Source organism: Felis catus, chromosome E1, assembly GCF_018350175.1.
Source record: "Felis catus isolate Fca126 chromosome E1, F.catus_Fca126_mat1.0, whole genome shotgun sequence".
NCBI classification, from domain to species: Eukaryota; Metazoa; Chordata; class Mammalia; order Carnivora; family Felidae; genus Felis; species Felis catus.
This window is the reverse complement of record NC_058381.1, coordinates 15,554,666-15,582,420: the sequence shown is the minus strand read 5'-3', so window position 1 is coordinate 15,582,420 and position 27,755 is coordinate 15,554,666. Positions and strand designations below refer to the sequence as shown.

The 27,755-nt window shown below is 49.1% G+C and overlaps 1 protein-coding gene across 1 annotated transcript in view; it reads left to right on the top strand.

Moving 5' to 3' along the window:
• Window positions 1-27,755, top strand: part of RPH3AL (rabphilin 3A like (without C2 domains)) — a 148,272-nt gene that overhangs the window by 100,010 nt on the left and 20,507 nt on the right. The window contains 1 exon segment of the mRNA XM_023244657.2: window positions 21,488-21,662. Coding sequence (XP_023100425.2) covers window positions 21,488-21,662 — 175 coding nt within the window.

Genomic DNA, 27,755 nt, shown 5'->3' with positions numbered 1-27,755 from the left:
TGAACAAATAGGACCTTTGAAAAAGAATCGGCAAATTTGAAAAAGAACCACGGAACCATTTTCATTTCAAAAAATGAAAAATGTTATTAATAAATTTTAAAACTCAATTGCGCTCTACTTCAGTAAGTTTTTAGAACAATGAACCTTGTCATTCCCATTAACAGCCACGTATGTTTCCTTATTTTTTGGTTCTTATTGACTGTTTTTAAATTTTTGATCCCTGGTCAAAACTCCCAACAGCCTGGAGCACTGAGTCCCTATTTCTACTGTGCCAGCTGTCGCGAGTATGATGTTTTTGTGACCACACAAAACTACAGCCCTTACCCAGTTAGCCTTTTTTCCACTTGCTGCTGTGGAAGCATTTGCTCCCCGGACTCCCCGCCCCACACCGTTCCCATTCCCTCTGTGAGCAGCCACCCTCTGCAGTCACTTTCCCGATTTCCTTGTGGGCAAATTAATAGACTCTGACATGTGTTCAAGATATAAAGAAAGGGGGATGAAAGAGCTGGGTGGACTGGTGAAATAGCACATCAGGCACCACCACAGAACTCCAGGAAGGACATCGTGAGCCAGAAGACAGTTTCGGGGACTGGGGGAGACAGCTTAGGCTACAAGCCCGTGGAGCCCGTGAAGGCAAAACTGAGAAAAAGAGAAGGCGGGATGACAGGATCCGATGCACAACAGACAGTTTTCAAGGCAAGCTCAGAGACATGGGGGAGAAGTCTGAAGCCAGACTTGGCTCATTTTATTCTTCTTTAAATAACCTGGTGGTGTGTATATGTATGTATTTGGAAATCAACATTTTTGTCTGGATATGCTTAGGTCATTTTCATTGATTATTTTTCTAGAAGAGGCATAGTTGGGTCTTCCGTTCCAGAAAGGGTTTCAATTATGTGTTTGCTTATTGCTTTGTTCCCAGCTCTCCAGGTTTCTTCTTGGGGGCACTTCTAAGCTGAAGAGTGCATTTCCATCCTGTCTTCTGTATTCACGATCTTCTACCAAATCATTTCCAGCTCCTCCATTCTGAAGAGTCTTAAAGCTTTCCTTCCACATCACCGATCCTGGTTTTTTGGGGTTTTTTATTGTTGTTGTTGTTATCTGTATGACTCTGGTGGCTTCCTGTGTTTGTCTTTGTGCATACGAATGTGCAACATCCACCTTCAGGTGCTGTGAGCTCTGCAGACTAGGATTTACCCCAGGCAGCATGCACACTGCTCATAACCCCTTTCCTGGGTCTGGGATCTTGCTCCACGGAGGACGCACCGTGGCGCTCCTGGGACCCAGCCTTGCGGCCATCGGGACCAGGAGGGGTGGAGACATCTACAGGCCTGGTTTGGTTCTTTCTGCCTGTCCCTGCGCCCACTGCTGAGCCTTCCTTAGGGAAACGCACCTTTCCAGATGCAATTCACCATGGCAGCTCCTTCCCACTCACACCTGGTTCTCTTCTGGGAGCCTGTCTCCCATGTATAAAGGCAGGGCTGGGGGAGTGATGTGCTCCTGTGCAGCGCTAGAAACCCACAGACTTGCCACACCAGGAAGGCTGCCCAGGGGGCTTTGCACCCTGCCCCCTGATCCCTACCAGGCAGGAAAGGCCCTGGTGGCCCAGGGACGCACACTTTCTATCTGGCCCACTCTGTTGTCGGAGGGGAGACCAACCACCTGTAGGCTGACTGTCAGATCCCTCCTGTGCCGGTGTCCTTGTGCCCTTTCTTCACGTGCTTTCATGACTGTGTTAGTCCAAGGTCAGGAGGGGCTGCATGGGGGCTTCTCAGCACATGATGTTGCAAGCCGGAAACTGTTTCACTGCTTGTTTAGCCTTTAATCCCAATTCATTTAAAGAAAGAGTGACTCACTCGAAGTTCTACTGTAATCTGTAGAAAAGTTAATTAGAACCTAAATTCCCCAGGATTCCAGAAATCATTCCTCGAGCCTCTTTGTAGAGGCTGTACCTTTGGAATAAGAAGGCTTCTTTGAGGACGCAGGCGTTCTCTGAGGGGGCTGAGCTAGAAAGGGGAGAAGACCAATTTGTAAGCAATTGAAAGCTGATTAATACAATTAGAGCGTTCACTTTGCCTTCCCAGTTTCATGCCGCATCCTGATTATAACTCAGCGGAGTCCGGGGCTGCACCAACACTTACTGTGTTTCCTGCAGTGCTTTGCATATAAAAGGTGCTCTGGAAACGTTTGCTGATTGAAAGAGACATTTGCAAAAAAAGGAAAGCCGGTTCCTTGTTCAGACCACTTTAGAACCTTTCCCCAGCAGGGGGCTTTTGATTTCCCTGAAGTCTCCTCACAGCTGGCCCTGGCTGGGGTCCCACATTGATGCCCATCGATGCTGGGTCTGTATTCTCATCTCTTGGCCCCTCCCTCCCATTTGATGATTGACTGAAAAGAGCAATTTTTGAAGTAGGAAAGTAGCTTCACATGATGGTCTTTAACGCATCTCCAAATTGCCTAACCGGGAGGGTGACCAGTATGACCCAGTGGGGCCCCTGGGAAGGGTCCACCTTGGCACAGACCTACAGGAGGCCAGGAGAAGCAGGGGCCCCTTCGCTGCAAGCCAGCACCAACAGGAAGCAGCCTCGCCAGCCTAGCCCGGAGGCCTCGTGGCACCTGCCTTCCAGGCGGGCAGCCTGCGCTCACTGCAGCCTGCCATCTGCCTCCCCACGCTGGTCCTCTCCTGCTCCTGCTGTTACTTGCTGTTTTGATTGTTGCTGCAAACAGCTTGGCCAGAGGGCCCTTCTGGAGGCCCATGAGTGCGCTCAGGAGTGGGCGGCTGGCACCGGAGCAGGCGGGCGGGCAGCTGCCTGAGCGCCCCATCATCTGTGTCTGGCTCTGGGCTGCTGTCACGGCGTCCCTGGGGGACCCGGGTGGTCCTACTTCCTCAGTGTGTTGGTCACCTCCCACACTCCGTGGCTCTGCCAAGCGGACCATCAGCGTAGGCTCCTGGCCTCCCACGCATGTGGAAGTGGCAGGGGGAGTGGGATCGTGGGGCCCTCCAGCACGCCTTCCTCCTGTGGGGGCTGGCAGAGTAGTCTCCCGCTCACTTCTCTGCCACTTATTTGGGGTGCCTATCTGCGCACCGGAGAAAGAACTTTCCTCTCCGAGATGCTGCCCAGTCCGAGAGGACTTCCTCACCACTGTGCTCCAGTCCACTGGGCCAGTGGTCCTGCCCATGCGCTCCACAGGAGTCCAGCCTGGCGTTGAGCCGTGGATGTTAACCGAGCACCCACTGTGGACCAGACAGGGAATATCAATCATCATCCCCTCAGGAGCCCAGTGCAGTACTCATTTTTGCCCTTATGTGACAGATGGGGGAACTGAGGCTTAGGGAAAGGAAGTCACTTGCCCAGAGACACCAGGTGGTAATTGATGGAGCCAGGTGTGTCTGCCTCTAAAACTTCTAACAGCTCTACTTTCTGTTCATTCATTCGTTCACTCATTCATTCATTCAGTAGTCATTGAGTATTTACTATGTGCCAGGCACTGTTTTAGGTCCTTGGAAAGTAGCAATGAACAAAAAGCCAAATACCTCTACCTTGAGTTTACGTTCTAGCAGGGGCAGGAAGGGGAGAGAGGGAACAGACAATAAAAATGATCAAACTAATCGATAAGCAAATCATATAGGATGTCAGATTCTGAATGGGGAAGAGAGTAGAACAGGGCAGAGGCATCAGGAGTGTTGGGTGCAGGGTGGGGAGGGAGGCTACAGGGTTAAAAGTAGACCAGTCCCCACATCACACGCTAGTCAGGATGGCTGATATTTAAAAAGCAGAAAGTAATAAGTGTTGGTGAGGATATAGAGGGATTTGAACCTTGCGCACTGCTGGGGGAACGTACAATCGTGCAGCCACTACGGAAGACCGTTTGGTGGGAGCTCCACAAATTAATGATCTACCAGTTCTACTTCTGGGTATATCCCCTAAAGAATTGGAAGCAGGGATTCAAGCAGACCTCGCACATCAGTGTTCCTTGTGGCATTACTCACATCAGCCTAAAGGTGGAAGCAACCCAAGCGTCTACTGTTGGATGACTGGATAAACGATATGTTGTACTTTCCGATTATTATTCATATTATTCAGTCTTAAAAAGAAATGGATGGGGTGCCTGGGTGGCTCTGTCGGTTGAGCATCTGACTCTTGATCTCAGCTCAGTCCTTATCTCAGGGTCATGAGTTTCAGTACCGCGTTGGGCTCCATGCTGGGCGTGAAGCCTACTTTAAAGGGCGGGGGGGGGGGATGGAAATTCTGTTACACGCTACAACATGGAAGAACCTCAAGGACGTGACGCTAAATAATAAGCTAGACACGAAAGGACAAACATTGTAGGATTCCACTTACACGGGGTCCCTAGAATAGTCAGATTCATAGAAAGTAGAATGATGGTTGCCAGGGGCTGGAGGTGGGGGGATGAGGGATTATTCATTAACGGGCACACAGTTTCAGTTTGGGAAGATGGAAGAGTTCCGGCGGATGGTGTAGCAGTAGCACAATAATGTGAATGTTCTGGATGGTCCTGGACTGTTCAGCTAAAAATGGGTGGAAAGGTGAGTTTTACATTACGCACATTTTACCACAGTTTAAAAAGTGGGGAGTGGAGACTGGCCAGGGTGGACCTCTTGAGAAGATGAAGTAGAAAGGGTACAGCAGAGAGGCCGGCGGCCCTCTCGGAGAGGGGCTGTCCAGGATGGGGACACGCTGTGCTGTCGTGTTCACAGAGCGGCATAGAGCCGATGAGATTCCCCACCTTCCACGTTCAAGGTCCTGGTTTCCCCTGAGGCAGGGGGCAGGAGGCTCTTTGGCCGTAGAGACTAGGGAGATGGGTTGACGTGGCCTGATGTGAAGCCCTACCAGGAACGTGGCCCCCTCTGTGACCTGGTTTTTCCTGCTATGATACCCTCCTCTATGTGTCCCAGGGAGGTGAGCTAGGGAGAAAGCATACAATTTGGTCATTTTCCTGCATTAATTTGAATAAAAATTTGGATAATCGGATTTTCCTGCCCGTTTTCCAGATGCCAAGTGACATTGGCTGGCACAGTTGTGCCCTTCCCCCTAGCCAGCTGTCTTGCAGATGGAGACTAGGGAGTAGAGTGTGACTCCATCCTTCAGGAAATATTTATTAAACTCCTAGGTGGTGCCCAGCCCTGGAAAAACACACCCATCTCCTCTCCTAAGGAAATAACTCAAGACACGTGACCTACTACAGTGCCAGAAAATCCCTCTTATTAAAAAAAAAAAAAAAAGGAACCAGAAAACAACTTGTTTTGTTGGGCTCCTCCTCTGGGCCAGGCGTGGGGCTCTGTGTCTCCATTTTCCACCCAAATGGAAGCTCCAGGACCTTAAGTAACAAGTCTAAGTTGACACAGCAAGGGCATGAAGAGCTGGGATTTGAACCTGGGCTGTCTGAACCTTGCCACTAGACCAGCTTCCCGCTCCCAATTTTCTACCAAACCTGTGACCACTGTTCTCCAGAATAGGCCCTCACTCCTTCCTAATCCAGGACAGCTCGAGGGCTGGAGGAAGACAGGATGGATGAAGAGGGGTGACCCTCAGCCTCTCTCCCCTTCGTTACCAAAGTAGTCATCCCCCATGCTCTGGGGGACTCCTGGCTCCCTGACCCCCTTCTTCTTGCTTTGACTTTGTAAGTCATTACATCCCAGACTGGGCCCATGTACCCACAACAAAGTCCTCCTGGCCCTGACCATTTTCTTTTTTTTTTTTTTTTTTAATTTTTTTTTCAACTTTTTTTATTTATTTTTGAGACAGAGAGAGACAGAGCATGAACGGGGGAGGGGCAGAGAGAGAAGGAGACACAGAATTGGAAACAGGCTCCAGGCTCCGAGCCATCAGCCCAGAGCCTGACGCGGGGCTCGAACTCCCGGACCGCGAGATCGTGACCTGGCTGAAGTCGGACGCTTAACCGACTGCGCCACCCAGACGCCCCCCCTGACCATTTTCTAATAACAGTTTGTAGCTCTGAACCTGGCTTGGGGTCCCAGCACCTGGTTGTCCCCTTGACTCTTAAACCTGCATCAACTTAAGGTCATGTCATGTCATGGGTCAGGTCCTGATGCTCCCTATCTACAAACTAAATCAGAGCAGCCCCTTCAGTAGGAGTCCTGGCTGGTTCATTTCCATGCTGCACCTGGCACCTCATGAGTGTCATCTCCTGTGCACGATGCTCGACCTCACACCCTACTCCTAGCCATACGACCTGGAGAAACTCTCACAAGGCTCCCCAGGAGACATGGCCAAGAGTGCCTATAGCAACATATTTTGTAACGGCAAAAAAACCTGGGGACAACCCAAATGGTCTTTCATGGTACAACGGATAGGTAAATCATGGCTATGGAATAATATATAGCAGCGAAAAAAAGAACTATACCTAAAGTCATCAAAGGGTGAATTAAAAACACAATGAGCAAGGCACCTGGGTGGCTCAGTCGGTTAAGTGTCTGGCTCAGGTTATGATCTCACAGTTCATGAGTTTGAGCCCCACATCGGGCTCTGTGCTGATGATTGGAGCTTGGAGCCTGGAGCCTGATTTGGATTCTGTGTCTCCCTCTCTCTGTGTCCCTCCCCTCTCTCAAAAATAAATGAACATTAAATTTTTTAATTTTTAAATTTACATCCAAGTTAGTTAGCATATAGTGCAACAATGATTTCAGGAGTAGATTCCTTAATGCCACTTACCCATTTAGCTCATCCCCCACCCACAACCCCTCCAGTAACCCTCAGTTTGTTCTCCATATTTATGAGTCTCTTATGCTTTGTCCCCCTCCCTGTTTTTATATTATTTTTGCTTCCCTTCCCTTCTGTTCATCTGTTTTGTCTCTTAAAGTCCTCATATGAGTGAAGTCATATGATATTTGTCTTTCTCTGACTGGCTAATTCCGCTTAGCATAGTACCCTCTAGTTCCATCCACATAGTTGCAAATGGCAAGATTTGCTTCTTTTTGATTGCCAAGTAATACTCCCTTGTGTGTGTGTGTGTGTGTGTGTGTGTGTGTGTGTGTGTATAAATATATATATATATATATATATATATATATATACATATACTACATCTTGTGTGTGTGTGTGTGTGTGTGTGTATATATATATATGTGTGTGTGTATATATATATATATATGTATATATATATATATATACACACCACATCTTCTTTATCCATTCATCCATCAATGGATATTTGGACTCTTTCTATACTTTGGCTATTGTTGATAGTGCCGCTATAAACATGGGGGTGCATGTGCCCCTTCGAAACAACACACCTGTGTACCTTGTATAAATACCTAGTAGTGCAATTGCTGGGTTGTAGGGTAGTTCGATTTTTTAATTTTTGAGGCACCTCCATACTGTTTTCCAGAGTGACTGCACCAGTTTGCATTCCCACCAGCAGTGGAAAAGAGATCCTCTTTCTCTGCATCCTCGCCAACATCTGTTGTTGCCTGAGTTGTTAATGTGAACCATTCTGACAGGTGTGAGGTGGTATCTCATTGTGGTTTTGATTTGTGTTTCCCTGATGATGAGTGATGTTGAGCATGTTTTCATGTGTCGGTTGGCCATCTGGATGTCTTCTTTGGAGAAGTGTCTATTCATGTCTTTTGCCCATTTCTTCACTGGATTATTTGTTTTTTGGGTGTTGACTTTGATAAGTTCTTTATAGATTTTGGATACTAACTCTTTATCTGATATGTCGTTTGCATATATCTTCTCCCATTCTATCGGTTACCTTATAGTTTTGCTGATTGTTTCCTTTGCAGTGCAGAAGCTTTTTATTTTGATGAGGTCCCAATAGTTCATTTTTGCTTTTGTTTCCCTCGCCTCTGAAACTTGTTGAGTAAGAAGTTGCTGCAGCCAAGATCAGAGAGGTTTTTGCCTGCTTTCTCCTTGAGGATTTTGATGGCTTCCTGTCTTACATTTAGGTCTTTCATCCATTTTGAGTTTATTTTTGTGTATGGTGTAAGGAAGTGGTCCAGGTTCATTCTCCTGCATGTCGCTGTCCAGTTTTCCCAGCACCACTTACTGAAGAGACTCTCTGTATTCCATTGGATATTCTTTCCTGCTCTGTCAAAGATCAGTTGGCCATACGTTTGTGGGTCCATTTCTGGATTCTCTATTCTGTTCCACTGATCTGAGTATCTGTTTTTGTGCCAGTACCATACTGTCTTGATGATTACAGCTTTGTAGTATAGCTTGAAGTCCAGGATTGTGATGCCTCCTGCTTTGGTTTTCTTTTTCAGGATTGCTTTGGCCTTTCAGGGTCTTTTCTGGTTCCATACAAATTTTAGGATTGTTTGTTTTAGCTCTGTGAAGAATGCTGGTGTTATTTTGATGGTGATTGCAAAAAACTGTTTTTAAAAACACAGTGATCAAAGGGGAAAAAAGCAAGTCACCAAAGAATATACAGTGATTCAAAAATATGATGTTCAAAAACAGGTAATAGTAAGTATTTACTTTTTGGAAATGCACACATAAGTTTTTTTGTATTGTTTTGTTTTTAATAGAAAAGGAAGGGATTATTTAACACAAGATTCCCAATGGTGACCTCTGGAAGACAGGAAGGGCTTATAGAGGCTTCCCAGATTGGGTAATGTTTCATTTCTCCATGAGTTCACAGGTGTTTACTTAACTATGGTTCTATGGTTCAGTTTGGTTTTTTGTTTTGTTTTGTTTTAGAGAAAGACAGACAGAGAGAGAGAGCGCGCACATGCAAGCAGGGGAAAGGGCCAGAGGGAGTGAGAGAATGTTAAGCAGGTTCCACACCCAGCTTGGAGCCCTACGTGGGACTCGATCCCACAACCATGAGATCATGACCTGAGCTGAAATCAAGAGTTGGATGCTTAACCGACTGAGCCACCCAGGTGCCCCAACTATGGTTCTTTGAAATGTACTTTGTTTTCATGTACTTTCGTATACATGCTAGATTTCACAGGCACACACCTTAGAGATAACAAGGGATTACTAAAATCAGACCCAAAAAAGCTTGAATCAGTGGTAGGAACAGAAACTTCAGAAATCTCCCAGAATGCCGGGGGAAAGAGGGGCAGGGAGAGCTGAAAACAATAAGAGAAACATTGGTGAATCTGGAAGACAGACAAGGCAACAGAACCTCAGAATTACAGGTTTTCCCCAAGAAGGAACAAGACCAATTGGAAATAAAGCAATAATCAAATCCATAACCCAAGAAAGCGTTCCTGCAAGGCCCATGAGCCCTGCCAGGTCGCAGTCAGCCCAGAAACGATTTCACGTTGGATTTGGAATATGTTTCTGAGACTGTGTTTAAACATAGGCATGTTTGTTGTTCTGGGAATTGAATCAGAATCACAAAGGTCCTCTGAAAAGACCTGGCTGGGCATAATTGGCCTGTCCAATTTTCTGATTCCAGCTCTATTCATTCCCTATGTGTGGCCCACTCCATCTGGGGACAGAGGCAGGGACACAGCCAAACACCACCATAACACGTTTGCCCTCTCAAATCTGTCTTGGAACAGGGAAGATAGTTAAATATTTGGGATTCAGAGGGATTTCATGCTGCATGCAAATGAAGCGTAAGAGGAGGCCTGCATGCAATGTTGGCAAATCAAGTAATTAAGGACAATAGTACAGGCGTCATTAGCCTACATGGATTTGTTGAACTCGCGAGATCATTTGGAATACAGGGAGAAGATGGCCTGTGGGACCCAAGGGAGAGGGAAGACAGGGGTCCCTGTTCTCACTGGTGTGCAGGGGCCTCTCCACATCACAGGTAATGGGGGAGGGGGGCACCCAGGCCTGAGCTTAGGCCGTGAGGAAGGGGTGAGGCACACAGCCCCGCAGCCATAGAGCACCACTGTCGGGAGCCACGTCTCTCTGAAGCTGGCACACGCCGCTCCCCGGTAATTGTGCGGAAGCCTCATGGGAGCGAGCCCCTCGCCAGGGGTTAATGGAAGCCAAAGCATTTCCTTTGGTTCTGAAATAATCCAGCCAAGGTGTTTAAATTATCTGTCAAGAAAACAGATAGCACCCTCAGAATATTTCTTCTCGCTGCCTTTTTTCCATTCTACCGTGCTGGCAATTGCTCTCCTCCCCGACTGACCTGGTTGCTCAAAACCCACTAGAAATGAAAAGAAAATCCGCAAGGGCTCCCTGGGCCCAGGGAGGAGCTGCCTGCGGTGGGGTCGGAGGAAGGGTCAGGTGGGTGCTCTGTCTTTGCTGGGGCTTAATTTCCAGCCCATCTCCGGGGGAGGCGCAGGCCCGGCCCCAGTGTGGGGAGCCAGCTGGCCTTCAGCAGGACCCGGAAGCAGGAGGCTTTCCAGGCAGGAGGAGCTGGGGCCTAGAGGATGGGGGCGAGGGGGGGCTTTCTCCCTGGCTCACCAACACACACACACACACACATACACACACAGAGTCTCTCTCCCTTTCTCTCTCTCTCTCTCTCTCTCTCTCTCTCTCTCTCTCTCTCTCTCTCCCCCCCCTCTGGAGGTTTTAAAGTATTTTAAAATGGAAACATGCAAAAATACTCTGGAAGAAGTCTCCCTTAGCTTTCTGCTAACACCTTGGTTAGGAGGGTAAGTGGAGAGCCCAGGGCAGGAGGGGAGCCTCTCAGAGCCCTTTGTGGGCTCGGGATTGCTTACTTACCTCCATACCGCAGACTGAAGGTTTCTCCCCAGGTGCTGGGGGGGCGGGGGGTGGGGAGGTGGATATAGGGAAGCCACACAGAGTAGCTCTCGAAGGCAGAGTGGGAACACAGTCTCTGTTGCTAGAAAAATGGAGCTGAGGACCTCAGCCTGGTGGGGATTTCTGCCACGGGCCACTCATTTGCAAAATCATTTGATCTTTTCTTTCCTTCCCTCAGTCTTAACAAGTAGAGGTACTGAAGAAATGTTATTTAAGTGAATTAATATCTACTCACTTCCTCTTCAGGGGCTGGTTGTAAGCTTCTTCTTTCTGAGGTAGGGGAAACAAGCCAGGAGCAAAGATGGCTGCTCTAAAGAAAAAACGACAAGAACAAGGAGAAATTTCTCTTTCTCTTTTTTTTTAAGTTTATTTATTTCGAGAGAGAGAGAGAGAGACAGAAAGAGAGAGAATCCCAAGAAGGCCCTGCACTGCCAGCACGGAACCCGACGTGGGGCTCGAACTCGCAAACCGTGAGATCATGACCCAAGCCGAAATCAAGCATAGGCTGCTTAACTGACCGAGCCACCCAGGCATTCCAAGGAGAAAATTTTCTAAACAAAACAAGAAGGAGAGAGACAGGGAGGGAGGGAGGGAGGGAGGAAGGAAGAAGAGAAAGAAGAAGAAAACTCAGAAAATCATGTATTTTGGTAGGATAAACTTTTCCTGTAGTTTTAATTCTGCTGGTTGTCTTAAATGGACAGATAAGTGTGTAAATGCATATATAACTTTTTAAAATATTTAACGCAATATTTGTCCAATTGCTTACACTGCAGTAGAAATAGTGTCTATTAACTCCCCTGGCCACTGAGAATGAGGAGCCCAGTGCCTTCCGCCCCGCCCCCACTCACTTTTTGCTTTTGTTGAGACAATCTGGATTTGGGGTCAGATTATTTTTTTTTAACTAAGTATTTTATATCTACATTTTAAGCATCATTTCCTTCACATTTTTATTAGTTTGTAGTTACATTTACACTGGTTATTTAGACTAACTTCTGTCTTCATTTCATTGATAACTGTTAATTTTTGGTACCACGCGTTCCCCATTCAGGAGCTTTTTTTTTTTTTTAATGTTTATTTATTTTTGAGAGAGAGAGAGAGAGAGAGTTAAAGTAGGGGAGGGGTGGGGAGGGGGGACGGGGGTGGGGGGGAGCAGGGGGACAGAGGATCTGAAGCAGGCAGAGAGCCCCATGCGGGCTTGAACTCCAAGACCAGGAGATCGTGACCTGAGCATAAGTCGGACGCTTAACCGACTGAGCCACCCAGCTGCCCCACCCCTTCAGGAGTTTTTTATTTTAATTCATCTGTTGATCAAGTGAACTCTACTTTTGGGCAATATTTTAAGAAGACTGGATTCACCATTCATATTTTTTTTTGCTGATGTGGTCCACAGTACCTTTTTCCAGATGAGAACTGAGGCCATTCTCCTGATGACTGAGGCAAATAGAGATTGCCGTTCTAAGCATTAAGGCTGACAGCCTTCCTGGGCTGCCTCCATGTGGGAACAGGCCCTGTGACTTGCTTCCTGCCCTCACTCACTGCTCGAGATGAACAAACACACACGGTCAAATCCATGCCACAGTCCCACACACAGGATAAATGCTGAGTCTCCCTTCTCCTTGAGTAGGGCAGCAGGTAATCAAGCTGTTAGCCACAACTTCCAGATAGGATGGTCCCAATCTGGTTTGAGCAGCAGCATTTCTGGCATGAACTAGAACTAAAAAACGACTGTGTTCGTTACATTAGCACATCTCATGTCAACTTGCCTTGCTCAGTATCAGCTTGTCGCCCTTGGCTGTAATTAGGGCTTTTCATACTCAGCTTGTCACCACGGAAACCTGGTCAAGGGTACTGCCCAGCAGTATTTGAGGGCAGCCTCCCTCCAGCAGCAGGAGGCCCCAGGCACTTCCTGTTTTCTGGGGGACCCAGCTCTGCCTGCCTTTATGCTTGGAAGCCCTGGTTCCCTTTGAAAAACTGTCCAAGTTTCTCCCATTGTCAAAATTCTGACTCTTGGACATTAGGTGGGTACACTGACACCCAAGGGGCAGCATGGCTTTCTTCAGGGACAGAAATCTCAGTATTATGAACTTGTGCAGGTGTTTTTAAGCTAACCATAACTTGGTTCTTTTCCTATCTTGCTCTACTACAGAATTTTTAAAAAAAAATTTTTTTTAAATGTTTTTATTTATTTTTGAAGGACAGAGAGACAGAGCATGAGCAGGGGAGGAGCAGAGAGAGGGAGACACAGAATCCAAAGCAGGCTCCAGGCTCTAAGCTGTCAGCACAGAGCCCGATGCAGGGCTCAAACCCACAAACTGTGAGATCATGACCTGAGCCGAAGCCAGACACTCAACCGACTGAGCCACCCAGGCGCCCCTACTACAGAATTTTTAATTACTGCTTTCTTTTCCTTTCCTGAGCTACCAGTTTTTCTCTCTTAAGTCACATCCAGGGTCAATATACCAGCCATAGATTGCCTGACTCTGCATGTATCCACCTGCCTGTCAGGCAGCCCAGGACTTTAATAACATTGACATCCAGTTACCAATCTGTTATCCTTTGATCTTAATCAAAGTGATACATGTAGTTAGTTGAAAGAAAACTTCACTCATTCTGAAGAGCTTACCCTGGAGAAGGGCAGCCACCTGCCCAGCCTCTCCCTCACCCAGCCCACCCTGTATAGACCTCCTGTTGTAGTCCACATGCTCACCACTGCCTCGACTTCCACCAGGTGAGAACTTCGGGCACTGTCTATTGACTGCAAGCTCTGAAGGGTGATGAGCTGGCTAACCTGGGCCACTCTGATTCCCCCCACTCCTAATTTTTGATACTTTTATTATTTGTAACTGAAAATGTGTTGGAGTTTGACGGAATTGGTAACTTTATATAATAGTTGCCTCTTCCTTCTTCCATCCACCTTTCGTGTGAGTTGTGGGCACGAATGCCCTTGTTCTTCCCTTACCTGCTCTCACCTCCTTCCTTTTCTAGATTATACCTTTACTGACCAGATTGCCAGAATTTACATTTAGATTGTTCTTTAGGGGTGCCTGGGTAGCTCAGTCAGCTAAGTGTCCAACTCTTGATTTTGGCTCAGGTCACGATCCCTGGGTTGTGGGATCGAACCCTGCATCAGGCTCTGCACTGACCATGGAGCCTGCTTAAGATTCCCTCTCCCTCTCCTTCTGCCTCTCTCTCTCTTAAAAAAAAAAAAAAAAAAAAAAGATGTTCTTTAGCCATAATTGATTTTCCCATGCTCTGTGACTTGTGCCAGTTCTTAATTTATAAAAGTGACTAAGTGGCAACATGGAGAGTGAATGCCATTAAAGAACAATGTATTGCCTACAGTTCTGAGACAAAGGGGCATGCCATGCCACACAGGGTCACATGTGGTCAGGGGGCAGAAAGGAGTGAAGGAAAAGCCGAGGCCAGGCCTTTATTGGGGTTTCTATGGGAAAGACAAGGCAGGGCAGGGTAAATATCTGAGGATTGGCTAGTTTAAGTAATTTAGGCAAGCACTGGGGCATAGGGGCCTTCCCTGGGTGATTTAGGCAGAAGAATATTGGCTTGGTGAGTGAGAGTTACGTAAGGAGGTGATTGGTAGTGTGGACTTGGGATTGAATGGAGGTTTAAGATTTTATTTTTGGGGGGACGCCCAGGTGGTTCAGTCGGTTAAGCACCCGACTCTTGATTCTGGCTCAGGTCACGATCTTACAGTTCATGAGATCGATCCCCACATCAGGCTCCATGATGATGGTGTGGAGCCTACTTGGGATTATCTCTCTCCCCCCCATCCCTCCCCCGTCCCTCCCCTGCTCGAGCGCGTGCGCTCTCTCTCTCTCAAAATAAATAAATGAAACTTTTTTAAAATGTTAAAAAATAAACTTAAAAAATGATTTTATGTTTGTTTTTTCATTTTTAAAGTAATCTCTGCACCCAGCATGAGGCACCAGAAGACACATCTTTGGCCATTAATTTGGCCGCGGGAATAACGGAGGCCAGATCTGGTGCAGGAAACAGACATGTAAATAGGCAATCTTCACGGTGTGTGCCGTGCAGTGGGAGACGCGCGTGGTTCTGTAGAAGCCCCTGGATGAGAGTAATTTCCTAAAGGTTGCATTTCTTTGTCCTAGCCTAGGGAGGGAAGAAGGAACAGCATGTACAAAGGCCTGGAAGCAAGAGACAGCTTTGTGTGGTCAGGGAGTTGAGCGTGGCTGTGTCGGGCGGATCCTGAGCATGGGGTGGGAGGAGACAAGAGAGGAGGCTGGTGAGGGAGGCAGGAGCTGGCAGAGTTCTGGGGCCATGCTGTGCAATTTGGCTTTGATGGTGGAGCTCTGGGAGGCCACTCTGTGAGTGTGCATGTGTGTGTGTTCGGGGAACAGGTTAGGGAAGGCTGTGTGGTCTGCCAGGTGGGTTGGCCCTTTAAGAGACCCTTTTTAAAAAGGCCAAAGTGGGGGCGCCTGGGTGGCTCAGTTGGCTAAGCATCCGACTTTGGTTTGGTCATGAGCTCACAGTTCATGAGATCAAGTCCCATGTCAGTCTCTGTGCTGACAGTGCACAGCCTGCTTGGGTTTCTCTCTCTCCCTCTCTCTCTGCCCCTCCCCTGCTTACTCTCTCTCTCCCCCTCTCCCTCTCAAAATAAGTAAACAAACTTTTAAGAAAACAAATAAATAAAAACAAAATGGCCAAAGTGTTAGCCAGAAGACATCTCTGTAACAGGCCATTTCCTGTGGCTTTTCAAGGTTGGGCCAGCTTGTTAAGCAGACAGAACACAGTCTCCCTGAAGACAGAGTCCGAGTTCTGTCCCCTGAGAATGATTCCTTTGCTTTGCCTTCTTCGTCTGTTCATTCACTCTGTCAGCCAGCAACGTCCTTGCTGCACGAAGCCTCCTCACTGGGCCTGGGAAGGCGGGCATGGCTCGCGGGGGTGGCTCGGGCACAGCCTTGCCCTTGGGCTCACAGCTTCCTGACCGGGTAAGATGCCGGGGCAGCAGGTCCAAATGGCCTCCAGGAGCACAGCAGAGGGGCTCTGGTTCTGCACAAGGTGGCACAGAAAGCTTCCTATGGGCAGTGTCACTGCCTGGTGGGAGACGAGGATGAAGGATGCCTCAGGTGGAAGGCACGGCACCTGCCACAGACTATATCCCTGCTCCGATCCGGGTGTGGACGCCTCACTTGCATTCATGCAGGTGCACTCCGGAGTTGCTTGGGAGACAGGGAGAGGCGGTAATGCGCGGACGGGGTGGAGCAAGGGGCAGGGACAGAGGTCTTGGAAGGCGTCCCTTTGCATCCTCCCCAGTGGCCTCCCTAGGATCCTCCTCTTTCCAGAAGGGCCTGGCAGTCACTACCTTGTCCAGCCACAGCCATTTAGGAAATGGCAGTGATTAGCGATTGTTATCGTGGTAATTAAAATTCCCTGGGAACAGCTTGGCTAATATCCATCAGTATCTGCAGTCAGGTCGGCCGTGAGCTGCAATCCTAATGAAAACCTCGAAGCAGAGCACAAAGCAGTGCCACGGGGAGGATTGAATGCCGCCGGCCACCCCTGCAAGGGCCACGGCGGCCATGTGGGCCTTTTATTTAATGGCATTTTCAAGCCTGGCTGCTTTGCTGGCCTTATCACAGCAAACCACACATGAGTGGGGCTTTGCAGAATCCCACAGCTTCTCTAGAAAGTGAAGGTTTTCCAATTTGTGGAGGGCTTTTCCCGCTGCCGTTCTTGGGGAGGGTGGTGGGCCAGGCAGCGGGCGTCGGGCCTGGATGCACAGAGCAGAATCGCACGATTAAAAGCTCCTGGGGTGCGTTTTGCAGAGTGGGGACAGGCACCGAGGCGAGAGAAGGTCTGAGGATGTGCATGGATTGGCACGGAGGGGAGGAGGGGGGCAGCTCAGAAGTCAGCCCAGCTGGGATCCCTCATTCCTCGCCTCGGCGGTCCTGCTCTCCCATGTGGAAGGCATTTTCCAAAATAGTGTGTTTCATGCACCCCTGCCCAGGTGTGCCCTCCACATTGGGCAAGGCACCTGTGTGCTCTGGTCCCCTCCCCACCCCCGTGGGGCCTCAGGAACGGCAGCTCCTCTGTCTGGAGGATCACTGGACTTCCTGGTCTTCTGACCTCTGTCCACTGCGGCAACATCAAGCCTTCCGCCTGGGTTGCAGGACCAACATGAGAGAAGCAGACAGACCCCAGGCCCCGTGACAGTGGACCCGCTGGACCCCAGGGAGATGCTGCAGGCCTGGCAGTCCCGTGGGGTCATTGCCCTGCTGAGCATAAATATCAGGGTGAATTATGTGAAATTAATGGGGGGATTTATAGGTCAAAAATGATTGAATACCAAAAAACGGTGCATGTTTGTGCAATTCAGCCTCAGACTTTGGATCTTGGGCTGTTTATCCTATTTCCCAAAAGCACTTTACTGATCGGTATTTGTTTAAGCCTGGGGTAAGGGCGGAGGTGGATCCTTGCGGCAGGAGGTGAGGCTGAGGGCCTGGGGCCCTCTGGCCATGATGTTCCGGGGGAGTCAGGGGCAGCCAGGGCTATCGGTCTCGCTGGTGCCTGAGGAGGGGCTGGGAGGTTAGGTCGGGGAGGTTCGCTGGAGCTTGCTCTGCACTGGCACGCCCTTCTAGGCGCCTTTGCTTGATCCCTCTTTTAGTCTGAAACAGTAAATCCACTTGATTAATTACAAGAACTTGGGTGAAACCCTCAGGCCACTTCTGCAGGAAGGTGACAACTCTATGGATTGGGACACGTTCCAGCAAACTACCCGTAGCTGCCAATCCAGCCAGTCAGCCAGTGTTTATTGAGCACCTACTATGTGTCAGGCACGTGTCAGGAACTTGAAGACACAATGGTGAGCCAAGTGCCCCGGCCCTCCCTCCTGGATGGTAGAGTCTCATGGTCTCTACCAACGAAAGGGCCAGTCATAAGGTAGACACAACCGAAGTGGCCAGCAGGGGATGAACGACTAGATAAGAGGCGGTACGTACCGACGATAGAATACTGATCAGCCTCAAAAAGGAAGGAGGTTCTGACACATGTAGCAACAGAAATGAACCTGAGGCCATTATGCGAAGCGAAAGAAGCCAGTTACAAAAAGATCAATACTATTCCATTCGTATGAAGTACCCAGAGTAATCAAATTCTCAGGAAGTAGAATGGTGGCTGTCAGCGGCTGGGGAGACAGGGGAATGGGAGTTGCTGTTTCATGGGTGCAGAGTTTCTATTTTACGAGATAAACAAAGTTCTGGAGATTGGCTACACAACATGCACGCACTTAACACTACTGAACTATACGTTTAGAAATGGCTAAGATGTGGGGCGCCTGGGTGGCTCTGTCTGTTAAGCCTCTGACTTTGACTCGGGTCACGATCTCACCGTTTGTGAGTTCGAGCCCCGCATTGGGCTTTGCGCTGATAGTGCAGAGCCTGCTTGGGATTCTCTCTGATCAGTAAAGTGTTCTCTCTGCCCCTCCCCAACTTGTGCTCTCTGTCTCAGAGTGAATAAATAAACTTAAAAAGTAGTTAAAAAAAAAAAAACACGGCTAAGATGATAAATTTTATGTTATGGATATCTTCCACAATTAAAATTTGTTTTCATTTAAAACAAAAAAGGAGAGAAAGGAGCATGCACACGCAGGGGCCAGAACCGTAGGCCCAGCTCCTCCAAGATGAGGCCCCATGAGGATTAGGAATGGGTCTGGCCCTGTGAAAGTCCCGAACGCATCTCTATAGTGTTTCTGGGTCTCTCCCACTGAGAGCCACACAACAGTGAATCACCCACAGTGTCATCCTCTCCACTCCCCTTCAAACAGGGCACCTGAAGGGGTGTGCTCTCCACCTGTGACGGTGTGCCCCAGGGGTGACAGTGAGGTCCCCATCTTCCCTCCTGTGGCACCTAACTGGTGGCCCCAGGTCCTGACAAGCACCTCCCCCACACCCCATGGGAACTGCTCCCGAGCTGGGTCCCTAGACCAGACCCTAGATCCTAGCAGGAGGTACAGTGCAGGGTTCCCACCCTGAAGACACCTAGCACCCCACTTCAGACTCAACTTTTCTTCCTGGAGGGTGGTCTGACGATATGTACCATCGTGTAAATGTATACACATCCCTTGACCCAGCAGATCCACCCCTCAGAGTATTTTCTAAGGCAATAAACGACATCTGTCTGACGTGGGTGCAGAGGTAATGGTTGTGGCACTGCTCACAAGAGTGAAAATCCGGAAACCATTTAAATGTCTATCAGTGGGAGCGCCTGGGAAGCTCAGTTGTTTGAGCGTCCGACTTCAGCTCAGGTCATGATCTTGCAGTTCGTGAGTTCGAGCCCCGCGTCAGGCTCTGTGCTGACAGCTCAGAGCCTGGAGCCTGCTTCAGGTTCTGTGTCTCCCTCTCTCCCTGCCCCTCCCCCACTCATGCTCTGTTTCTCTCTCTCAAAAATACATAAACATTAAAAACTAATAATAATAAAATAAATGCCTATCAGTGGAAGGCTGGTTTGATTAAGTTTAATAAATCCAAACTATGAAGCCATTAAAAAGTGACAGTGGACAGTTGCCATGATCTATAGTTAAGTGACGGGGGGTGGGGTGGCGCAAACATGGGGTTGCATGTATGTGATCGTTCAAAAAAAAATTGTGTATATGGCAGGGTATACAGATGGCTCTTGAGGGCTTGCTTCATTTGGTCCCCCTGAGGCCCCATGAGGTCCCCCTGAGGCCCCCTGGGAGGCAGGAGGCGGGTGTGCTCAGGGGAGGGCAGGCAAAGCCGGCACCAGTGGGGTGCACAGGCTTCACTTAGCACAGGGAGGCCGAATGAGCCCCTCGCCAGCCCCCCATGGCCTCTTGGGCTTGGGCGTCTGTTCTCAGGAACCATGCAGGAGCTCCGCAGAGTCCATGATGATGTCTGACCTGCTGAGGGTTTATTCAGCACTCGGCCACATTTCCCGAGCATCCCCTTTGCATCCGTAAACTGTGGGGATGAGACCCTGAGGCCTTCAGTGTCTGAGGCCAATAGACCGCTGGACTAGCCTTGGGCAAGTTGCTTAAGTTGTCGGAACCTCAATTTTCCCATCTGGAAAGTGGGGATAATAGCAAAACTCCTCAAAGAACTATATCCCCAGATAGATGCCTTTGGGAATGGGGAGGAGACTTTAATTTCGCACCCAATGAATTTTTGACCACGTGTACCTGCTACCAATTCACATAAATATTTATTGTAGGAGGCTCCGTGAAAGGATCAGAAAGCGTTTTTAAAAGGAGGATCCATGAGGCATTCATCCCACCAGATGGGTGCTATGTTATTAAAGAGCCACTCAAAAGCAGGCCCTTCTGCATAGGGTAGCTGGGAGGGAGGGGGAGTGATTCAAGCCAGGGACAGGGTTCGGACTCAGTCCCCCCATGCCTGGCACTTTGAAGCATGAAGAGATGACATATGATAGTTGAGTGATGTAACTGTTGCAGTTAAGTGCTGAGTCTATGCAGATCAGTTAGTAGGGTTGAGCTTCTCTGGGAAAACCTGCTGAGTAGATCCGAAGCAGAAAGTACTCCACATTCTTTGGCCCTGTTGAAGAATCCTGAGTACATCGGTGTATTAAAGGCTCTGAGAAGTCCTGCAGTGATGCTTGGTTTAACCTAGTGCTTCCCGAGTGTACATGATCAGAAACCTTATTTTATTTTATTTTTTTGGTTCAGCCATGTCAATATCCCACAGAACTAATATGCAGAGGAAGTTTGAGGATTAGGAAAATCTGTCCTAGAGAGAATCAGGGCAGACTCTGGCCTTCTGATTTTATTGATAAAGTGCAGATTCTGCCTCAGAAGGTCAGGGACAGAGCTTGAGATTCTATATATATTGTTTTACATTTTATTTATTTATTTATTTATTTATTTATTTATTTATTTATTTATTTATTTATTTAATCAATCTCTACACCCAGCGTGGGGCTCGAACTCAAGACCCTGAGATCAAGAGTCGCATGCTCTTCCAACTGAGCCATCCTGGCCTTCTGATTCTCTTTTTTGAGTAGGGAACTTGGTCCACTGGTTGTAAAGCTTCCACGTTTGTCAGATGAGGCGGGGGGGCCGGGGGGAGGGCGGTGACAATGATGGTTGTGCGCATCAGGTCCGTTGAGTGACTGCGCCCTGCCCTACACTGGCCAGCGGGGCCTTAACATTCGTTTGAGAGTCTAGTCCTCATGGCTGCTCCGTGAGATGGATGCTGTTCCTGCATTCCACCTACTGGTGATGAAACTGGGGATCTGGAAGGTTGACGTGTCCAAATCTCACAGCTGAGGGATGACGGATCCAGGGTTCAAACCCAGGGCCGTCTGCTCTGAACCGCCAAGGCTCGCTCTTCTCTAAGAAGGTCACATTCCTTCACACTCTCCCACTCCTCTTACCAAATACCCTGAAAGTATTTCCTTCAATGGCAAAGAGGTTATAGAGCGCTTGGTGTTTTGTGAAGTAGGCATTAAGGGTTCAGGAATCTCAGTTGCTGCTCTGAATTCTAATCTGGGGCCCTCTGGGGTCTGGGCCCTCCCTGAGCCTTCACAGAGCTAGACTCATCCCTGGAAAGCTCTGGGTCCAGTACTGTGCTGTGACCCAGCTCCCCGCCCCCCGCCCCCCATGTCTTCTAGCCTCTTGTCGCTTGCTCTGCCCCAGAGCCTCAAGGGAAGGGGCAGGCGGCAGGGAGGCAGGTGGCACCTCTTGAGCACCCTCTAGATGCCCACCAGGCTGAGTACTTTCCAACTTTGCAACAGGAGAGGCGGGCGGGCCCGTGTGGGAGCATGGTGCAGGGAGCTGCTCTGTGTCCCTCACTCTAAGCAAATATCACCCCTGCCAGGTCTGGAAGAGGTCAGGGGCCTGGTTCTACCGAGGACTCCCTAAGTACATCCTGCCACTGAAGACCCCCGGCCGGGCCGATGACCCCCACTTCCGACCGTTGCCCATGGAGCCCACCGAGCAAAAGCCCAGAAGCACCGAGACGAGCCGCGTCTACACATGGGCCCGAGGGAGAGGTAAGCCCCCCTCGCTCCCTCTCCCAGGAGAGCAGCTGTCACAGTCCAGCTGTCAGCCAGCCGCCAGTGCCACAGGCACCAGGCCAGCGTCTGCCACACCCTCCGCGTGGCTCATGCTGGTGCTCTGTCCCTGAGTGCCTCCAGCTCCCCCGCCTGCACCCACGTGGGCACCTTAGCACAGTGACGGCTTGCAGGGGGAGGGTCCGCCAGAGGCTGATTCCCAAACAGGCACCAGTTTGGGGGTGGGGATGCCACGAGCCCTCGGATCTTTGAGGAAATGTGACAGCCGTTGGGGTTTTTGGCAAAGTATCGAAATGTGTCTTTCCGAAGCTGGCCTGTACCCTCTCTTCTCGGACCCGTCTCGCGTCTGGGGAAGGGCGTCCCGGGAAGGGAGGACTCCTGACGTCCTTGGTCCTAATGAGCAAAATGACTTTGCGCCCAGGGCACTTTGGTATTTGTGGAGGCCGCGCTGCTGTGGCCAGCATCAGAAGGGGTGCTCGGCCCCACTGGTGATAATGGCACCTGCTGCGGTAGGTGGCCCTCCATGGCTCACACAGCACTTTTACGTTCGTGATTTTGTTTCAAAGTTGCAGGGGCGCCTGGGTGGCTCAGTCAGTTAAGCGTCCGACTTCAGCTCAGGTCACGATCTCGCGGTCCTTGGGTTCGAGCCCCGCGTCGGGCTCTGGGCTGATGGCTCAGAGCCTGGAGCCTGCTTCCGATTCTGTGTCTCCCTCTCTCTCTGCCCCTCCCCCGTTCATGCTCTGTCTCTCTCTGTCTCAAAAATAAATGTTAAAAAAAAATTAAAAAAAAAAAAAAAAGTTGCAGAGGCAGTCCGGGCCGCGATTTAGTAGCCCTGTTTGATAGACGTGTATGCAGCCTGAGGCCCAGAGGGAAGGATGGACTTCCTGAGCTGCTATATGGCAGAGCTGGGACCAAAAGGCAGGGTCTTGGGCTCTGGGCCCTGTCAGGGTACCTCTGTGCCCCTCTGGCCCAGGGAGGAGTTGCAGCCCGGAAACAGAATGTTGCTTTGAGGGGTTGGGGAGGGGAGGCCCCGAGGGCCCTCCCCGCCCTGTCTGCTCAGCATCCGCACAGCACACATGTTCACACGCACACGTGTGCACACACACACCCCTGGGAAGGGCAGAGCCCCCATTCCTCAGCCACGCAGACACAGATGGCCTTTTAATTACGTGGGCGAGGCGGCCAGTGGCCCACACGCTTGCCGTTGGCACGGCTTATTAACTGCCTTTGCGCTGCGGCCAGGCCACGCCATGTGGAGCTTGGTGTCCCTCCGAAGACTGGGTCACAAGCCTCCAGGCTCCCAGAGCACGAGGCAGCACATCCTTCATGCCAAGGCCCCGGGCCAGTGCATCGCAGCCCTGTGATGATCCACATTTTAGTCCCAGGCAGGGAGAGGTGGCCCAGACAGATGACTTCTGTGTCTCACCGTGGGCACCAGAAAGGTGAGGGCTGATGGCCCCAAGCTGGTTGGGGAGGCCCAGGAGGTGTCTGCATACACCCAGGGAAGGCATACATCAGGAGTGCATGGGGTACATGTGGTGGGCAGACTGAACTTGAGGAAACCCACAGTCCTGGGAGGAAGGAAGAATAGGAGCTGGTGGAGGAGGCAAAGGAGGCACAGCTGGGGACGTAGGAGGAAAGCTGAGAGGTTCTGCGTCACAGGGGTCTGTAAGCAGGGGCCACAAACAAGCCGACTGTCCCTGAACTGCTTCCAAGCCTGATCCCATGGTTGTCCTCTCCGATTAGCCTGTGCAGAAGCCAGGATCTGTGCCTTCTGGCTGAGTTTGGGTCCCCTGGCCATCCCAGAAACGGCTGTGTACTCACCGAGGCACTCGGGTGGCTACGGGATAGTTGTGGGAGATCAGAGGCCCGAGCCAGACGCAGCCATCCGCACAGCTGGTCCAGAGCCTGGGGGCAAGGGGAGGTCAGCCCCACGCCAGCCCTTCTTTGGCTTCCTCCTGGTCGGTATACATGGCCTGGAAGTCAAGTCTGCAGCAACCTCGGGGGAAAGGTCTGCCTTACCTGTCTGGGGAGCCCCCCAACCTGCCAGGGGGCCGCTGCCTCAGTCCTGGTTCCTTCTCAAGCTGGGCTCGAGGCTGTCAGACTCCTAGCCGCAGACAGCCCCCAGCCGGCAGCCTTGCAGATCTGGCATAGGGACGTCACTGGACCTTTCCTTCCAGACCACTGATGATTGGGGAACCATTGAGCGTTTCTTGAGCTCCAAGAGTCGCCTCCCCTCCCCAGCCCGACCATCAGCAGTGCCCAGGTGCTGGGCAGCTGGCTGGGGGTAGAACTATAGTCTGCGGTCTAGTTTAGAGCCTATCTGGGAAGCCCAGCCCTTATAGCACCCCATTCAGCCACAGCTGAGCTCAGGGCCAGGCAGAAATGGAGTGGCCAGCATTGGGGTGTGGACTCCCCTGCCTGTTTGAAACCATTGCTCATTTCGTCTTAGGTGGTTTATTTTCTCCTTGGTTTATAGGTGCTGCTTCTGAGTTAGGGATGTTAGACGGCTTGCAAATGTTTCCCTCCTTGACTTTCCGTTTCTTTCGACCCCAGCCTTCACTCACACTATTCTGCCATTCAGAAACGACTTATCTTCCTTTCTGTCAAGTCAAGTGTGTCTTTCATTGTTCCGTGGTTTCTGGGTTTCCCGTGTTGCTTCGAAGTGCCTTCCTCTCCAAAGTTAAAAAAAAGATACGCTAAATAAAAAATCTAATGAGAATAAGGAAATCACTTACATATGAGGAAATTACCAAAGAAGAAACAAAACCCAACACCAAATATCATATTCACTGATAAAGCACCAAAGCCATGTTCTATCGAAATGCAAGTCAAGAATACCCCCATCACCACCATCATTTGACAGTATTTTGTAGTATTTAACTAATGCAATAAGGCAAGAAAATAAAATAATCTGTTACTATTAGAAAAGAGAAGAAATTTTCTTACTTACAGGTGATATGCTTGTATATCAAGAAAACCCAAGAAAGCCTGCTAAAACACCCACTAGGATTAATAAGAGAATTTGAGAACTGACAGGATACGAAGTAAAAGTACACAAGTACAAATCAGTAGTTTACTCTGTGCTGACTCATTAGAAGGAAAAATGGGAAAATTCACTCATAATTGCAGCAAAAATTACAAAATGCCTAGAAGCAAATTTTGAAAGAGAATTACAGGTCCAACATGAAGACAATTATAGAATCTTACCAAAGGACAAAAAGTAAGACACAGAGAGGCAGACAAAGATTTTGGTCCCTCCAAGTTAGTTAAGTGTAACAATTCCTACCTGATTCCCAGTGGAGTCTTTAGAAAGGAATGGACTCAAACGTTCCGTTGTCCATTGGAGAAACAAAACGTGGCATAGTCATGTAGTGACATATCAGTCGGCCTTGGAGCACCAGAGTGGCTCAGTGGGTTAAGTGTCCGTCTGACTTCGGCTCAGGTCATGATCTCTCGATTAGTGAGTTTGGGCCCTGAGTCTGGCTCTGTGCTGACAGCTTGGAGCCTGGAGCCTCCTTCGGATTCTGTGTCTCCCTCGCTCTCTGCCCCTCCCCCACTCACTCTCTGTCTGTGTCTCTCAAAAATGAAGAAACGTTTAAAAAAATTCTTTTTAAAGAAATATTAGCCCTAAAAAGGGTTGAAATACTGACACCAGTTACAATACAGATGAACCTTGCAGACTTTATGCTAAGTGAAAGAAGCTAGAGACAAAGGCCATGTAGCATATTGTTGCAATTACATGAAATGTTCGGAACAGGCAAATCCATGGAGACAGAAAGCAGATTCGCAGAAAGTAGATTCGCGATTGCCAGGGGCTGGGGAGAGGGGAAACGGAGGGATTGCTGATGGGTACAGAGAACATGTGATGAAGATGTTCTGGAAATGGACAGTGGTGATAATTGCGCGACTTAATGAATATTCTAAAAACCACAGAATCCTATGCTTTCAAAGGGTGAATTTTATGGTATGTGAGTTATATTTCAATTTAACAAAATGTGTCTTTTTATTTTATATTTTTTTAACTTTATTTATTTATTTTGAGAGAGGGAGAGAGATGAGGGAGAGCATGAGCAGGGGAGGAGCAGAGAGAGAGAATCCCAAGCAGGCTCCACACTGTTAGCACACGGCCTGACACAGGGCTTGAACTCACAAACCGTGAGATCATGACCTGAGCTGAAATCGAGGGTAGAGTCAGAAGCTTACTCAACTGAGCCACCTGGGTGCCCCAAAAATGTGTTTTTCTTTTTTAAGAATTATTTTATTTTGAGAGAGAGAGAGACAGCTCAGGTGATCAGGGAAGAGGGAAAAAGGGAGACAGAGAGAATGTTAAGCAGGCCCCATGCCCAGCGCAAAGGCTGATGTGGGGCTCCATCCAACGACCCTGGGATCATGACCTGAGCCGAAATCAAGAGTTGGGACACTCAACTGACTAAGCCACCCAGGTGCCCCAGAATGTTTTGGTTTTTTTTAAAAGAATGGCAAGGTAGTTTATTCATTTTTTTGCATAAACTTTTTTTTTTACTTTATTCTTTTTTTAATTTTATTTTTTATTTTTTAAAATTTACATCCACATTAGCATATGGTGCAACAATGATTTCAGGAGTAGATTCCTTAGTGCCTCTTACCCATTTAGCCCACCCCCCCTCCCACACTCCCTCCAGTAACCCTCTGTTTGTTCTCCATATTTATGAGTCTCTTATGCTTTGTCCCCTGCCCGTTTTTATATTATTTTTGTTTTCCTTTCCTTATGTTCATCTGTTTTGTCTCTTAAAGTCCTCATATGAGTGAAGTCATAGGATTTTTCTTTCTCTGATTGACTAATTTCACTTAGCATAATACCCTCCAGTTCCATCCACGTAGTTGCAAATGGCAAGATTTCATTCTTTCTGATTGCCGAGTAATACTCCATTATCTTCTTTATCCATTCATCCATCGATGGGACATTTGGGCTCTTTCCATACTTTGGCTATCGTCGATAGTGCTGCTATAAACATTGGGGTGCCTGTGTCCCTTCGAAACAGCACACCTGTATCCCGTGGATAAATGCCTAGTATATTCATTTTTGAGAGAGAGAGAGAGGGAGGGAGGGAGGGAGGGAGGGAGGGAGAGAGAGAATGGGGGAGGAGCAGAGACAGAGAGAAAAAGAATCCCAAGCGGGCTCTGCACTGTCAGCACAGAGAGCCCGAAGCTGGGCTTGAACCCACGAACCGTGAGATCATGACCTGAGCCGAAAGCAAAAGTCGGATGCTTCACCAACTGAACCACCCAGGCGCCCCAAGATTGGCAAGGTAGTAGAAGGAGCTGCCTGACCAAATAAAGCTTATTCTGAAGGTACTATAATCAATACAATTGTATAGCACTGTCACCAGAATAAATAGAATATTTACTTATAGAATAAATAAATAGATTAGTAGAACAGAATAGAGAAATAAGAGATCTAAGGACGTATGGAAGCTGAACATAGGTAGTTTTTCAATTCACTGGGAAAATAACAGGTTTATGTCACAACTGAAATTGGCATAATTCGATTTCCACCCCGTTCCATGTGTATTCAGAAACACACTGCAGGTAGGTTAAAGATCTAAATGTTAAAAATAACACAGAGAATGTATTAGGGAAAGATCAGAAGCGGTTTTGCCGCTATGTTATCTCAAAGAGAGCCGGCGAGGCTGAGGCTGTGGTCAGCCAGTTGACTGACTACCTGACTGGCTACCCTCTCCCTCTTTTGACCCGGGCTGTTGATTTGGGCCAAGAACTTGCCTACAGACCCCTTGATAAGCCCTCTCCCAGCTCGTTTATGGCAGGACATTCGTTGTTTCCCCAGGATGGGGCGGGGAATGGTGCGGCCTGAGTGGCCCCGGCTGCGATCTGCATGCCTCTGGGAGACTGCACACTCCCACCTGCTCAGCCTAAATGGAGAGCGCTCCATGCTGCTTCCCCCCCCCCCCCCCCCACAGCAGGCCACTGCTCCAAGTTGACGGCAGCAATGAATGCAGCCAGCTTGGCACCCTCCTGGGTCTCTCTGTTCCCCTGTGAAATGGAAGGTGTAAGATGTGGAACCAGTACTAT